General features: G+C 35.0%; 1 protein-coding gene across 1 annotated transcript in view; it reads right to left on the bottom strand.

Annotated features, from left to right (window-relative positions):
- The window catches only part of LOC132561483 (exostosin-1a-like), an 80,456-nt gene that overhangs the window by 23,689 nt on the left and 38,172 nt on the right, over positions 1-18,595 (bottom strand). Inside the window, exons 2-3 of the mRNA XM_060226192.1 lie at positions 9,522-9,596; positions 8,215-8,341 (exon numbers count right to left, since the gene is read on the bottom strand). Of these exons, the coding sequence (XP_060082175.1) occupies positions 8,215-8,341; positions 9,522-9,596 (202 nt within the window). The remainder of the gene's footprint in view (positions 1-8,214; positions 8,342-9,521; positions 9,597-18,595) is intronic.

The following is an 18,595-nucleotide window of genomic DNA, read 5'->3' as shown; positions in this document are numbered from 1 at the left end:
CAGTGACTAGTACAGTTCTTATGAGGCTCCGACCCTTACATGCAAGTACACAAAATTCACATCGTATCCTGATCGATACTAAAATCTAATAAATGACATTTTTAATCTTCTTAGCATTACCATTAATGTGATGCTTTTTCTAAAACTGCTTTAGATTTATTTTTGTGTATAAATAGCATTAATGGATAGAACACATGCTGCGAAAGACTGAGGTTTGATTCCCTGGAAGATGTATTTGATCCTTGGATTGCATCAGCAGGAGATCTTGTCCATGCCCTTTTTTCATCCTTAACTATTATGTAAAATCCTTGACTTAATTATCATTCTAAACAAGGACCAAAGTGCCGAACAATGATCCAACTTTAGCCTGAAATGTCATGCAAAAACCAATCAATCTACACAAAACTTCTATCCCATATCAAGTCTGTTCTACAATTAAAGATCAGGCAAACCATACCATACAAGGTAAGGACTGCCATACCATATAAGGTAAGGCCTGCCATACCATATAAGGTCAGACCTGCTTCATTATACAAGATCAAGTTTGGCATACCATACAAGGTCAGGCCTGTCATACCATACAAGGTCAGGCTTGCTATACCATACAAGGTCAGGCCTGTCATACCATATAAGGTCAGGCATGCCATACCATATAAGCTCAGGCCTGCCATACTATAAAAGAACAGGCCTGCCATACCATATCAGGTCAGACCTTCTTTATTATACAAGATCAAGCTTGGCATACCATACAAGGTCAGGCCTGCTTTACCATACAAGGGTCTGACAGTGACTTAACCAACACTTATCTCACCACCACACAAGGACCTGACTGTGACTTAACCCACACTTATCCTACCACCACACAGGCCCACCATACAAGGACCTGACAGTGACTTAACCGACACTTATCTCACCACCACACAGGCCCACCATACAAGGGTCTGACAGTGACTTAACCGACACTTATCCTACCACCACACAGGCCTACCATACAAGGACCTGACTGTGACTTAATTTAACACTTATCCTACCACCACACAGGCCCACCATACAAGGGTTTGACAGTGACTTAACCAACACTTATCCTACCACCACACAGGCCCACCATACAAGGGTCTGACAGTGACTTAACCAACACTTATCTCACCACCACACAGGCCCACCATACAAGGACCTGACTGTGACTTAATTTAACACTTATCCTACCACCACACAGGCCCACCACACAAGGGTCTGACAGTGACTTAACCAACACTTATCCTACCACCACACAGGCCCACCATACAAGGACCTGATGGTGACTTAACCAACACTTATCTCACCACCACACAGGCCCACCATACAAGGACCTGACTGTGACTTAACCAACACTTATCCTACCACTACACAGGCCCACCATACAAGGGTCTGACAGTGACTTAACCAACACTTATCCTACCACTACACAGGCCCACCATACAAGGGTCTGACAGTGACTTAACCCACACTTATCCTACCACCACACAGGCCCACCATACAAGGGTCTGACAGTGACTTAACCGACACTTATCCTACCACCACACAGGCCCACCATACAAGGACCTGACTGTGACTTAACCAACACTTATCCTACCACTACACAGGCCCACCATACAAGGACCTGACTGACTTAACCGACACTTATCCTACCACCACACAGGCCCACCATACAAGGACCTGACTGTGACTTAACCGACACTTATCCTACCACTACACAGGCCCACCATACAAGGACCTGACAGTGACTTAACCGACACTTATCTCACCACCACACAGGCCCACCATACAAGGACCTGACTGTGACTTAACCAACACTTATCTCACCACCACACAGGCCCACCATACAAGGACCTGACTGTGACTTAACCCACACTTATCCTACCACTACACAGGCCCACCATACAAGGGTCTGACAGTGACTTAACCAACACTTATCTCACCACCACACAGGCCCACCATACAAGGGTCTGACAGTGACTTAACCGACACTTATCTCACCACCACACAGGCCCACCATACAAGGGTCTGACAGTGACTTAACCGACACTTATCTCACCACCACACAGGCCCACCATACAAGGACATGACTGTGACTTAATTTAACACTTATCCTACCACCACACAGGCCCACCATACAAGGGTCTGACAGTGACTTAACCAACACTTATCTCACCACCACACAGGCCCACCATACAAGGACCTGATTGTGACTTAACCAACACTTATCTCACCACCACACAGGCCCACCATACAAGGACCTGACTGTGACTTAATTTAACACTTATCCTACCACCACACAGGCCCACCATACAAGGACCTGATAATGACTTAACCAACACTTATCCTACCACCACACAGGCCCACCATACAAGGGTCTGACAGTGACTTAACCAACACTTATCCTACCACTACACAGGCCCACCATACAAGGACCTGATAATGACTTAACCAACACTTATCCTACCACCACACAGGCCCACCATACAAGGGTCTGACAGTGACTTAACCAACACTTATCCTACCACTACACAGGCCCACCATACAAGGACCTGATAATGACTTAACTGACACTTATCTTTCCGCCACACATGTCATTCATACAAGCCCTTGCACTGTCAATTAAGCCGACAGCCATTCTGGTTTATGTAACACTAAAAGCTATATTCTATCTCAAACTGCCAGGAGCATCAGATTGTAGATTAAACCTAGTTTAGTTTTCTCCCAAGTAAATTTTCTAAAACAAATCCAGTCATTTGTAACATAAGCCAGATGCATCAGACTTACATAAAATGACACTATTAATTTTGGTCATTTAAAAAATGGCCCAACATGTCCTAAAATGTGGCGCTTGTATATAAATCTTCTGCTCTATGCTGTTTCCCTCACCATTTTCATCCTTATCTGTGCAACAGAGGGTACAGAATTTCTATATCCCAACTGCTGACACAATGAATATCTTTCATTCTTTTTTCTTTTCCCCAAAAATTTTGCAAAATCATATTTTTGACAACAACTATGAATAAAAGCAAAATGGACGCATAATTAATACAAAATTTTCAGAAAATGTGCGCATAAACCAATCAAATTTTAAAAGTAATATTTTTAACAAGAAGTTGTGAAAGGTGTGATTTACACATCATATATCTGAATTTTATAGGAAGACCTTAGAGGCAGGTTTGTTAAGAAATTCTGACTTTAACGAGATGGTGTCGGTTACTTTTATGGCAAGATTGCCATTACAGGCATGTAAACATTATTTTGATGGGCTTTCAAATTGTACCATTATAATGTAACATTATCATCTAATTGTGACGTTGTGAATCTATGGTGAATCTTATCCTATAACACATGTGTGACATATGTGACACGTGTATGTTATGCAGGGATAAAACTGACAAAGTACATATATATATATATATAAGATAGGATCTAACTTGAGTTTTCATTTCATACCGAGTTAAAGAAGTAAGCCTTTGGAATTTCTGTGTTAGAGTACATCAACTTTTTACTAAAGGAGAGTAACATGTTAAAGATCACTTTTAAATGAATTATTACAAATACACAGGAACCTTTCTGGTGTCATCCTTGAAGACAGCTTGGTTTCATATTGTGTACATGCAATGTTATTTTGTAATAAAATTTGCTAGTTTGTGATGTCACTCATTGTTTTTCCATGATATCATAGCATTTCATTAAGGTGTTTTAAAATGCAAAACTAAGACTTTGGCGTACGTCCAGTTTCAGTTCTGTGACGACTGCCATAATCACTTTATAACACTATCTATAAAATAGCTTGAGTCCTGCATATCATTTATACCTCCTAAATTTACCTGATAAGTCTATACCTACTAAATTTACCTGATGATAAGTCTATACCTACTAAATTTACCTGATGATAAGTCTATACCTACTAAATTTACCTGATGATAAGTCTATACCTACTAAATTTACCTGATAAGTCTATACCTACTAAATTTACCTGATGATAAGTCTATACCTACTAAATTTACCTGATGATATACCTACTAAATTTACCTGATGATAAGTCTATACCTACTAAATTTACCTGATGATAAGTCTATACCTACTAAATTTACCTGATGATAAGTCTATACCTACTAAATTTACCTGATGATAAGTCTATACCTACTAAATTTACCTGATGATAAGTCTATACCTACTAAATTTACCTGATATAAGTCTATACCTACTAAATTTACCTGATGATAAGTCTATACCTACTAAATTTACCTGATGATAAGTCTATACCTACTAAATTTACCTTATGATAAGTCTATACCTGTAAATAAGTCTACTCATAATTTTTGATGTTTCGCCTTAACGGTCATGTGGGATTAAGATTTCAAATTTTGAACTTGAGAAGAAGTTGAAAATGTATTTTCAAGATGGCAGCCATGTTTACCTGGATAAGTCTATACCTACTAAATTTACCTGATATGATACCTACTAAATTTACCTGATGATAAGTCCAACCCAAACTTACAAACTTTGGTCAGGATCAATTCAGGTAAGTTTCAGCTCAATGAGACATGCAGAACTTGAGAAGAAGTTGAAAATGTTTACGACGGACAACGTACAGACAAAAGGCGATCGGAATAGGTCATCAGACCCTTCGATCAGATGACCTAAAACTGCCAAAAAATGCTATACCAATGTCCTTTAATAAGCTCTGACCGATGCTTGAAGTCAAATATAACACTTCATCCTCTGTACCTATTACAGGATAAGTGTGTCACGTAAGTTAAGGTGGTCCCAGAACAACTAATATATTGTTGAATCAGTCCATGCTTCTAAACTGAAAATTTAATGCTGATATGAAGTTCAGAGTGAACAGAAACACCTACACTACTTTAGTTGGAAGTGAAATGGTTTACAGAGATTATCTACCATCCTATCACAGATGTGACCACTTGAGAAATTATTAGTAATAGGATCACCAACACTTGATCTTATTCAGCCTCTAGAACTTTTTTACCATTGGTACAGCGACAAATTAATTGGGTTGTTATACCACACACTGTGAAGGTCAGTAAAGCCAGGCCAAAGAACTGAGGAGGAATTGAGGATACAATGTCTGAAATTCTACAGAAATGGTGATGGTGCTAACATCTGCAGGTTAACTATCAACTATGATCAAAATCTATCATAACTATCAGACACAAAATAAATCTTTCTTAACCCTCAGATATAAACAAAATCAGTCTTGCTGTCAGACTAAATTTAGTGTAATTAAAAGACAAATCCAGTTTAGTATCATCGTGTTTTCAAAGTTATACAATATTGTTACTTTGGCCTTTAACATTACCATATGGAGAGATGAATCATCAGACTGTATGCCATGTAAAATTAAGAACAAGGAGTCGGCATATTACTTGGTCCTCAAAGGGGTGGTCTTATCATAGCACAGTGAAATAAGTTAGGTTTATACGGATGGTTTTATTACAAGAAATTAATTCACTGATGAATACAGGAAACATAATATAATCAAATTGATAGACATCATCACATTTTAGTAAAACCATTCAGCTTCCATTTTTGCCCCCTTTCTCAACATCCTTTGGTATTTTCCTTTAATGAAAAAATGTAATGCCTCCAATATGATTCATAAATGATTCTGTATGTTGCAAAGTTAGCAAAAATTATAAATAGTTTTAACCAAGTCATTTTCCACTTCTTTGTCACCTGTTTTCACATGAATCAGCATTATTTTCAACAATAGTACAGAAGGCATAACAAAACAATCTATATTTTAGACTTGAATGAGATAGGATCTAAATCATCCAAGCATAATAATGTCTAATTATCTCTTTTTTTGGGCATGTACTGCATTATGTTACTTCTTACTAAATAGCGTAAATGCAAGAGTCATACTAGGACATAATACCCAAGAACAAAAACACATAATTCTGGTGGGATGTTCTGAAAATATTCTCCAGCATCTCCATAAATTTGTTTTCACTGGTGTTTAACCAAATTCAAGTTATATTTCCTCTTGATTAAAATAACAAATGATTTGAACAGGTGTTCATTTGTATTTGGGATATATTCAAATTTGAAAGTCTATATTTGAAAAAAAAAAAAAATTCTCCAATTTCATTTCTCCTCTTCCTTAAGATTCTTTCTTCACCATTTCTACCTTGTTGACGTTCAAAAACAGAGAAATTCTCAAAACAGGTGGTGAAGACAATGACACACAAATAATACTTTCAGTATTACACATCATACTCCACATACACAGTATCTAATTATTATTCTGTGTAACACAAAATGACGTGTGTATAGATAGATGAGTGTTTGTGGTGAAAATAGACAAAATGAACATAGTTTAAGAGTGTGGTGTCATGATAGATCTGACCTTGCAAATAACTTAAGATCTGAGTTGTGTGGTTTGATCCCAACATGGGGCTATTTGTATTTCTCACAAATCTGAGATGATGAATCATTCGGTGCTGTCATGGTTGTGTCATTTGGAACTTGATTCTGCTTGTAATGGATAGCACGGGCCTACTATATTGATGTTTTATTAGTCTACAGTTACAACTACCCTGTCTCAAAATAAGGAATTGTATTGCATCCCTTATTTCATCTTGTGAACACATGTCATAAAAGTGTTAATGTACGTGTTTTGGCAGTAATCTGATTTCAGCGCTTTGTGTGTTGAACATATTACACTAAAAATGATATGCATATACACACCTCCAATTTCTGCCCAAAAAATCTTTAAACTTTTTCCGTATAAAGAGGCTTGACAATGGAGTTTTATTTTTCATGTTATATACTGAGAAGGGTAGACTTAATTCATAATATACTGAAATCCCACTAGTGAGAGTAAATCTACTTCCATAAGACAGAGGAGATAAAACCAACAACACAAAGTTTCCCACAATATTTTTTTCCAGCCTAATAAAAAAAATACCTCAGTCAAACAAGACAACCTCTTCAAATAACAAAAGATATTCACAGCACCTTCAATTAATTAACAGCAAACATCTGAAAGACTCCAATTTAATTTGTAACTGTCCAGAAAGCATTCCAGGGTAAACCCTGACTACAGATTACTGTCAAGCTTCGTTTCCTTGTTACAGTTTTAACCAAAAACACCAGTATGACCTGACACAATAATGAATAATTTCACTGGAAAACTTCTAACCTAAAACGCCAGCCTGGCCTGGACTAACCAGAGCACTGACACAGGAATGGCCCCACATTGTGTTAGACTATAAACTTGTGTGTGTTACATTGAATTTTTGTTTATTACTTTGTAGATATATTGATTTGCATGTGAAATGTAAACAAACATTTCAAATTGGACCTCCATATTTGACCTGGTGACCTTGACTTGTAGTTGGTAAACTTTCATTCCATTCCACTATGTCTTCACAAAATACTTAGCTGTGAAATATTTTAAAATTTGACCTTGTCCTTTGACCTGATGACCTTGACCTGTGCTTGATAAATTCTTATTTGATTTAAATCAATTCTGTTTCATTATATCATAAGTATATATTTACCACTAACATTCAGATATGATATATTTTTTTTATATATTCCCATTTCAATTGATAGTTATGGTGACCTTGATCTTTGCACATGAAAAGTAAATAAGAGCTAGCACTTCCTGTGAAGAAGTGAAAGAGAAAGTCAAAGTGTAACAGAAGATCCTTCGGAGAAATCAATTTTCTATCAATAGTAATAGTGACCTTGACCTTTGACCTAAGGGTCTGGAGATCTCTCCAATGTGAGCACTTGATAAAGCATTGGGTAAAGTTTGAGTGTAATTTGCCCAAAAGAACTTAAGATATGGTGATCTGATATGAAAAAGAGAGCAAGAAACACAGACATGTATATTTTAGGTACCAGTGTCAAAGATGTGGGGCTCTAATAAAGACCCATTTTAATCGAAAAGTTTTAACCTTAAATATTGATCCTGCCATAAGCAAAGGGAGGCAAACACATAATCACCAACTCTCGAGTCAGAGGGTGGGCTTATGAAACGACAATTAAAGTGTTTGCGCTTAACTGCATGATATATGAACTGGTTCATTATCAGGTATGGCCCAATTACGTCTCCATGACAGCTTTATTAGGACTTCCACTGGGGCAGCTAAAAACTACAATAGTATAGATTTTAAGCCTTATTAAAGCAGAACTTAAGTGCTAAGGGAGATAACTTACCTGTAGTAAAAGTCTTTCATCTCCCCATATCACAGACTTTTTCCAATCAATCACCTCAGAAAATGGCAGTTCCCAACCATTACTCAGTAAAAATGGAATGCTCCCTGCCTGCAGGGCTTCCAAAAATCTGTCAAATATGTACAATGTAAAGATACACAAAGGCACAGTATGACATTGACGTGTGAACATTCAGTATTCAATAAATTCCAGTTCATTCATCATAAACCTTCCTACTTTATGAACACTGTAATCAAACAATATTTCATGTATCCTTGATGTTTGATATCCATATTTGCTTTAAACAGCTCTTATAGTATTACAAACCTAAATTCTACACTTGTGAATGTACCATGAAGTATTCTCTAATTCTGAAACTCATTTAATTCACAAGTAATGTGAAATTTATATCACACCAAATATTGGTCTACATTCAGTTGTCCCTATTCAAAATTATGTCCAAGGTATATTGTTTCAGAAATTTGTTCCAAAATTAAAGATACAAATTGTAAAAGATTTGCAAATTTTTATTTCATATCATGAATCTAGAATCTATGTAGAGTACAGGACAACTGGTACAGGGCAAGAAAAGAAGGAAATATTAGGGTGATTGTTCATATACCATAAAGTCTACAAAAACACAAGATCAGTATTAGGGAAACCAGAGTTCAATTGTAGGAAATCTTAATGACGAATAAAGAAACCAAAAATTTTGTTACAATTTCTTAAGAAGGAGTACAGTTACAGCATTAGAAATGAGTTTTATCAAATGCTTCAAAAGAGAGAGATGGTACACCATACTTAACTAGTAATTATCCAATAAGGTCAACAAACTTAACTGATTGTAATGTCAGCAGCTATTGGTTATTACATCATTAGCATGTGTGATAAAATAACGTCATTTTCTCATAAATTTACAACTTTCATAAACAAATGACACACCAAAGTATCACAAAATCTGATCATTCTGTATAACACAAACTGGAAAATAATCCTAGACTCAAAGTCATGAAGGGAATCTTATAACAGGAAAAAGAAACAGCATTTCTGTGCAGTTCTATCAGGAACAGCAATAATATGTGTGGGCATGAGCTCATTGTCAAAAAAATATGGATATACATATAAACAGTACATCTGGGTTCACATTTTAGATTATAATACACGAAGAAGCACAGTAAATTGAGAGAAACGGAGAAAAATATTACAGCAGGAAAATGGAATGAAAGGATGAGAGGAATAATATGTGGAGAGATTATAATCTGAAGTGGAAACTGAGAACGATGGCAATTCTAAGATAACTATGCACTTACCTATAGGAACCAAGCCTTCTCCCCCTTGGCACAAGTGAAAATGTAGCATTGTATAACAGCTTTTTATAATCAGTTCTGAAAGATACAAACAGGTGAATGCTTCAGTTTAATCAAAAATGTTTATTACTCATACACAATTATAAAAAATGCCCTACATCAGACTTGATTATTGAAATAATGAAATTTTAAACACTGACAGTTGTGATGTTGGATTTTTATCATCAACAAATACCACATCTATTTCTAATATTGCTTTTCTCAGTATTTATCATGTTAACTGTTGGTAATGAAACCACATTTTACAGAAGAATGTTCCTAGTCTTGTCAACATGTAGCCAGAGAAAATTAAGGATTGACAACTTCAATACTTACTTCAGCAATAAACATATAAGGTAACATGTTATACATAGAACAGAAAAACTGTAGCAAATATAATGAAGTGTTTCTTGATATTTAGCACTTAACAGTATTCAATGACAACAAATTAATGTTGCATCTATATATGTTTGTTATAGACAAATATTTACAACGACTAGACAATGTACAGATACAAATTTCATTCTTAGAAATAAAAAAATTGTCAAATTAAGTATTTCCTCTGAGAGAATCTAGCTTAATTTGTAAATATTCCATTAATTCCAGTTCACTGCCTAGAAGTCTCATACAGATGAAAACATCTTGACCATTTTTTTTTTCATAAAAATAAAATTACACAATATTATTTTTCCTAATTAGTTTATGAAAATAATTATAAAAAATACTCTGCATTATTACTACCATCACTTCAAAGGCTTGATTATAGAATAGCTTTTTACAATAAATATAATGTCATTTGCAAGATAAGCAAACACACGTGTGAACCTGATCAGTAACACTGATAGCAGCATCTCCATACTTGACACATTTTTTTGCTTTGAGTTTGAGAAAAGAATACACATCCTTGTTCATTGTAAATGATTTATACTCTAAATAAAGAGACATAAAATGTAGGTGCAAACACCAGTTCTATATGTACACCAAGGTAATAAGGGGAAAAAATCTTTAATGAAAGTTTCAATATCATTAGATTTTTAGTTTGCTTGTCTGTTTTTGAAAGGAAATTAAGTAAGGCATTCATATATACCTGGAATAAACTAACAAAAACTCCTCAACCCTTATATGGAAATGAAATGGTATTTTAATCAAATTAAGTAATTAAATTAATTAAAATTCCCTTATATGATTTAATTTTAACTTTTATTTAAAAAAAAATTCCTGTTAACAAAGAATTCACATGGAAAATGTCTCCTTGTAATATCTTTAGACACATTTGTGTCGTGGTCCTCTGAGCACACACTGTGCACAAATAATCAGGTTAAATACTATACATGTCATACTTTTCTGATAATAAGCCTATGGCTAATCATAAGCCCACCCATAACCATTATACTTCAGTAGTATTAACTCCAAGCCTGGCAATAAGTCTGCTCATATGCAGTAGAACAGAATTAGTATGGTATTTATCCATTAGTAAGCCCAGGGCTGATAATAAGCCCACTGATGTACGCATATATCACTGTTTGGTACAATTATTACAGCATTTATCTAGTAATAAGCCCAGGTCTGTAAAAAAAAAAAATTAAAAACCATGATTACTTCTGTTTCACTGTTCTTCAATAAGTCTATCCCCTGATTTGGGTAAGAGTTGGCATGACGGCCCCCTCGGGAGGATAAATATGGTATGTGTTTAAAAGCTGTATTTATTCTGTCACTTGCAGGTTAAAGTGACTTCAGACATGAATGTTTGCTACAGGATATGTAAAGTAAAAGATCATTACACAAGACGATGTATCACATTATCTCAGGAACAAAACCAATTACTTTGATCATTAATTCCATGCCAGAAGGTCGTAAATGCAGCCAAGATTTCCTTTAATCCATAAATACTATGTGTATCATCTATCACTACACATTTTCATAAGAATGTTATAAAATAGCAAGCTACTTAATAGCTAGTTCATTAAATGTACCAATCCGTGGAACCTGATCTGTATTACTTTGTATCTGTCAGAATTCATTTCCATACCAGTAATTAAGTGGATGAGCTGTATAGCTCATGTTAAAATTTCAAGAATTACGAGTCTTTGTGTGCTTATTATATTAGAAAACCGACACAAAGCTATCAAATTTTACTCTATTTTGTAAAAATGCAAAGTAGTACTTTATGTTCCTTTTAAAATATTCCAATTCTAACATTTACCAGATAATGACAGGATATGTTTTCATGATATTGTATATATCAACCAAGAAGCCTATGTACCTGGTAATAACCTCATATACATAACCATTTGTCTATTTTGTTGTTGAGTAGAGTTAGTTAGTGAGTTTGTTGGGTTTATCACAACATCAACAACCTGAGTCATTCTCAGCTGGGATCTCCTTGTAGTTGCTGGTTGCTACCTCAATGAACAAGATACAGGAGGCCCATCACATGCATTCATGGCAATTAGGGCAGAATGTGTTGACCAAGGACACCACCACAATAACACAGACCAGTCTGTTTCTCAGCTTCCTGCCTGGGATAAGGAGCTTCAAAACCACCACAATAACAGACCAGTCTGTTTCTCAGCTTCCTGCCAGGGATAAGGAGCTTCAAAACATGCATCAAATCTTCATTGTGGCCCCTTTGAGAATAGTTAACAACTAATGCTATTTCTTAGTCCTGTAATAAGCCCATCCCCTGATTTCCTGTAAGAGACAATGCCTCTGGGCATATAGATGGATAAATACGGTATGACAGATATAAAATTGTTATAGTAAACTTTATAGAATTAAGTATTCTAGAGACAGCCAAGCGTACTTTACTTGTTTATCCTATAAACAGCCGAGGGGCCACTAAAATTTCAACTTCAATGTAGGGGATGGGTCTACTGGAAGACAACAGAACAGCATCTCTTTTTGCACTTTTGCTAAATCCAGTATGGACAGGCCAAGTGATCTAGAATAAACCCAGCACCAAGTTAGCAATCTTTTTATAGGACACATTCAATTGAAGAAAAAGAAAAATAGCTGTGATATCCCTAATTATATATCCATCTTTGAAACTGTCAGAAAATTTGATACTTTGCTGACTAGCTTAAAAACCTAAAAGGCTGTGGTATTCCATTCATGATGAGCCTTCTAACAGTCCACAATCAATTACCGAGGTACAATAATATGAGCCAGCTTGACGTCTTAATCATTCGTGAAAAAAATAGTTAGATTTTTTAATGTAGAACATTCTGTATAGGTGCCATTAGATATCAGCTCATCATTATTCAGCTGTAATAGCACAGACACCTGCACATGTATGTGAAACCAAATGGAAATTATTTCTTTTTAAGCATATAAAAAGCTTAATACTTCACAAATATTTGTTATTATGAACAAAAATATTTAGTCTTTGAATATTACCAGTTAATGGACCAAGTTATATGGCTGAAATTTACAAATGAAAAAAAAAAAATGAATTAAATTTCTTCTTTATACAACTGAAGTTTCAAGTGACATCACAATACCTTTCACTTGAATACTTGACAATAGATTTCCTAAGAGTGAAACTTTTGTGGTTTGTATGTGGAAGGGATGATTTTAAGGTTAAATACAGTATCTGTAATTCTTGCACAGACCAACCCATTACTGCATGATCTAGTTTTACATCTACATATAAAGTGCATCTGATTGTATTATAAAGATCACATGACTTTGAAAATAGGAATTATTTTTTTCCACTACCAGACCTCACAAAAGATTTGTCAGAGTTATCCTCCCCTAGTTCTAAGAAACTTATAATCAGTCAAAATTTTAGCGTGTCAGGTGATGTAATCTTTATTGTTATGTTATTGTTTTACCTGAAATATTAGTAAGTGTTTAATGACCTTGTGTTGGAGAAAAATAATTTATTTCCCAGAAATATGGTGTCTCGTGAAGATTACCAAACTCGTCCTGAGATAAGGTAAGAGAAATTCTTCTATGTTTAATGGGCCTTGATTTCCAGATACATATTCTATAATGTGGAGCAGGATATGTCTATGTGAAAACTTTTAGTGCGGCCTATACATACATGTATTAATTTTTTTAATTTATCTGACAATATTTAGCCAGGATTTCTGGCAATAAGCCCGCTACATTTATCAGTTTTCAATAGAAACACTAGATTGAGTAAACCAACCCCCAGGAATTGCTCTGCTGAATTCTTCCACTAGCTTATCTCCCTTTGATTTGTTGGACCCCCACCCCCCACCACCCACCCACTCCCCACCCCCATTCTCAGTATATTACAGGATAATGACAGTAGTGATGTAGTGATAGATCTATGAGAAATACATAAAAAATTTTTTAACAAAGATGGTAATCAATTCTTAGATATTTTCCACTAAATACCTAACTATAATATTGCACTGTAACATTCCATAATAGCGATTCTCTTTTATGTTTAATAATTCTCAATTTGATTAAATGACCACAAAAGAAGGCATGTTATTTATTTATTACTTTTATCTAACAGGGCTCTCCATATGCCAGATTTGGGGCCGATTCCCAATGCGAAATAGTTTTTTTTTCCCCAATTCAAACCCCAAGTTTTCCCAATTCTAAGGAAAACACTGCTATTTTTCCCCAATTCTAAGGGCCCTGGGCCCCAGTCCCAAAATGGGGTGTGAGAGCCCTGTCTAAATATTTCCTAATTTTTTCTTTAGACTTTCAGTGGACAAATTCAGGAAGGAGTTTGAAGCCACAAGCCTTGGGTTGTTGGTTACATAAGAGAAGTTTTTCTGAAATAGCTCACATACATATATATGAAGAATATATGAGATCCAGCTACCATGACAAACCAACCAGAAGCAACACTAGCTGGAATATCACAAAACAGAACTTAATATTCTCATCAATATTTCTAGCCTCTGTAACAGCTTTTAACTTCAATTACAAGATTGTCTTTAAGTACAGAGTGACAGGACAGCACCATATTGATATACTACAGTATGTGTGTTACTATAGCTTACAGCAGAAATCAATACCAAATGATCAGAAATTTTGATTAAAACTTCATCCATAGATACAATATTCTCTACCATTTCATTACTGATCCTGGTGCAGCACACAAACCATCTACAGTAACAGCAGGTATCGTAGACTCTGTGGCCAATTGGCAGCCCGGTCGATCAATACAGAATTTTGATTAGCATCATTAATTAAATGCTGAACTCTTATTCTCCCACTTAAAAAAAAAACAAAAAAACTTACAAGCAAGTATGAATACAAGCAAGCTGACCTTTGACCTCTCATGTTAATGCTGATCTTGAAGCACCTTTTCAGAAAAAGGTATGCAAGTTAAATGCATATATACATAAACAGTTGATATTTGTTTCTACATGGAAGTTCTATAAATATGTTCAAAACACATGTATCAGCTGCTTCCAAGCGACAATGACACTGCTAGGGAGAATTTCTCTTTAGCTCACTTGAAAGAGTGTTAAAATCTACTAAGTCTCTGTCACAGAGTAGGTAACGAATTCTGATTATGAAAATATTTCATATAGGTTAGCTTTTTATAGAAAATACCAGTACACCAACTTTAACAGCCAGTGCTTTCCAGAAACTGCCATAAAAATTTTTGAAAAAGCACAAACAATTACAGTGAACATGTCACAGCCGTATCAGGATTCTGAGACAGTAACAGATCAAATTAATGTTTTACAATAAAATTCTGTGAGCCAAGAACACTTCCACAGACTCTACAAAGTGGAAATATGTTCAAGAATATCAAATTTAACGCTATAGCATTCTGTCGCCATATTGTCTCCTTTCATTCTAACTGGTAGCTACTTTCCTTGAGAATCCTTTTAATTGGATTCAAAGTACAGCCTGAAAAAAGCCATTGTAGTTCTTTCCAGTATCTTAAATTCATTTAGTACAGTTGTTAGCTTTGAAAGCTGAGGGTGGTTGGTTTAAACCTTATATGTATCTTTTACATCTACATTGTGGAGCCACTGCTGATAATTTTCATATCGAAAAAAAAAAAATTTACCTGCAAGAAAATCAATGTGGTTTTCATCTGTTGGGAAGTAGTTTCTACTTGAAGGCAGCTTAGGATAAGTTGATAATGGGGGCTGAGTTTTAGAAAGAGTCACAAATGGAGGTAATATTTGGCAGGAAATATGATGACAGGGCAACAGTTGATGTTTGTTGTCATGGCAACAGTTGACAAAATGTTTGAATTCATGGCAACAGTTGATGTTTGTTGTCATGGAAACAGTTAAACATAAAGATGAGAATTAAAAGTCAGTATCATTTGGACCAAGACCACAATTTGGTTTTCAAATTTAAAACTTGTTTCTTCTGATTAATTTTACTGTTTACTTTACCAAAGACAACATTTAATCAGAAAATGTAAATTACATGTGTTTCTGAACTAAATAGCATCCATCTTAGAATGTCAGGATGTGTACATGAGCAATTACAATGCTGCCACATCTCTTATTAAAACTCCATACTTGTAAAACCCAATTCATATCAACTGGAGACATGAAAACGATGCCCTAGAAACAGGTCACAGTCAGCTAACACAAACAGGAATAAATATATTCATATCTCCACCAAGTTTTGCATAAATATCCAACTGCTGCACAAAACTTGGCATAAAACTTATGTAATGGAAGATTAATCTAATAGCTAGCTGAATATGTTCAAACAACAGATACAGCCAAATCTGGTTTATGGATTGATAAAATGGTGATTCTGATTCAGAGCGAACAAGTTTTTACATCGTCAAAGTCTGTTATGAATAAATTGCATGACAAGACAATTTAATAGAACCACTGCATATGGCTAAGGTACAGAAGCATTGCTGTTTTACCATTAATGTAGCTGTAAAATACGGCTTGGGTACATTTTTACTGAGGAATACAAAACAGCACACAACTGGAATATAGGAGCCATACTTTCCACTCTAATACTTTAAATGACCTTGAAAATACTCTCTTTCATTAAAACAAACCTCTATGCCTTCCAACCTGTCCATTGTGTGACTCTTTCCCTAAGTTTGGTAGAAGTTATTTATCAAGACATATTTCTTTCCTTGCCTAACAATAATGATTCCCATCACAACATCACTTTAGAGGCCAAACAATATGATGTAGACTGCATTATTGTGTAAAAGATCTTTTTAAGGATATTTGTGTGACATTCCAAATTGGTCCAAGGTAATATTTAAAGATCTGATGCAACACTTGACCACAGCATGACATGTCGTCAATAATGACACAAGGCTTCTATTTCAGAAGGATTTATTGGCAGTTTCAACCAACTTTAACCCTGTTATCATCAAAAGCAGTCTTGTTGTTTGATATTTGAATAAATAATGATCAGACAAAGGCTTCACCACAATATGATTTATGTGTCAGCATAACGGCTTGAGGCTTCCTGCAAATTCCTAGTAGAAGCTTATGTCAGTTTAACAAAGAACCCGTAGGTCATTTACTGTAAAGATAATTAATTTAGAGCCATCAAATTTGAGTGAATTATTACGTTTTGGTAAATTTGTGCAACAATAAGTTGTATCTATAATAATTCTATATGATCAGCATAAGCAACAATAATTAGAGTTTAGAGCAATACTTGCAGCACAAACAGTGCTAAAATATCAAGGTAATGTTTCAATATGTACATCAAAGTATCTAACACTGAACAACATTACTGCATTGAGGGGTATTTTCATAACATACCTGGTAGTTTGATGAAAAATCCTGTAAGTCACAAGAACTATTAAAAATAGTAACCTTGAAACCCTAAAACACAACCCATTAAAGGTATTTTACCTGAACTTTACTGCTAGTCGATCAAAATTCCTTCTGATATGAAGTTTATAGAATGTTATCACAAAATTTGTTGATGACCTTGACCTTGTTGCCTCAGAGCCCTAAGCCATTTGAGATAATCTGTACATAAAGTTGACATTTGTATTCTATAACTTAAACCTAAGGTGATAAGAATCGGAAGTGATGGGATGCAACAGGTGGGTGTACATACAAGGATACAATGTAAATCATGTACTGTACATGTCCTTCGAGGACTTCCACATAAAAGATCTACCAACAGACATTTTCTATCTGTTTCTCATTACAAAATCATGGTTTGAGAAAAAGAGGTACAGAAACCTATTTATCTTGCCATTCAAACTTGATATAAATTGTTTCATAAGCTCAAATTTTCTAATGTATTCAGCATTTCTTGAAGTTGAAGTCTTGTAGTTTTCTACAATTGAACAAAAAGTCCCAAAATAGTACTTAAGTTGAATGTCTGATCACATCATTCTTTATTCTGTACCAGTAGAGATAGCTGAAGTCCCAAAGTGCCACTTCTGTGTTAAATCTTTAAGGAAAAAATTTTACAGTGACCAAGTCTGTCTGAACACAGCAAATGCTATTGAAATGATACAGACATATCCATCATTAAATCCAGACAGGGGTCAACACAACCTTCTACTCAAAATAAGGTCAAAACATATACTAGACATATAAAGTGAAGTTAGTATATAATTTTTGGTAATTCTAATAAACAGCCATCAATAAAAGAGGCCTAACTGCTATATAAATGTGGTATACATGGACTTACTGCTATATAAATCTGGTATACATGGACTTACTGTTATATGTGGTATACATGGACTTACTGTTATATAAATGTGGTATACCTGGACTTACTGCTATATAAATGTGGTATACAAGGAATAACTTCTATATAAATGTGGTATACCAAGACTTACTGCTATATAAATGTGGTATACCTGGACTTACTGCTATATAAATGTGGTATACCAGGACTTACTGCTATATAAATGTGGTATACATGGACTTACTGCTATATAAATGTGGTATACATGGACTTACTGCTATATAAATGTGGTATACCAGGACTTACTGCTATATAAATGTGGTATACATGGACTTACTGCTATATAAATGTGGTATACAAGGACTTACTGCTATATAAATGTGGTATACATGGACTTACTGCTATATAAATGTGGTATACCAGGACTTACTGCTATATAAATG

The sequence above is a fragment of the Ylistrum balloti genome, unplaced genomic scaffold (genome assembly GCF_031769215.1).
Source record: "Ylistrum balloti isolate Yb309-2 unplaced genomic scaffold, AGI_CSIRO_Ybal_v1 Utg371212, whole genome shotgun sequence".
Taxonomy (NCBI): domain Eukaryota; kingdom Metazoa; phylum Mollusca; class Bivalvia; order Pectinida; family Pectinidae; genus Ylistrum; species Ylistrum balloti.
The sequence above is the reverse complement of the archived record's forward strand: the minus strand, read 5'-3'. Positions and strand labels throughout refer to the sequence as shown.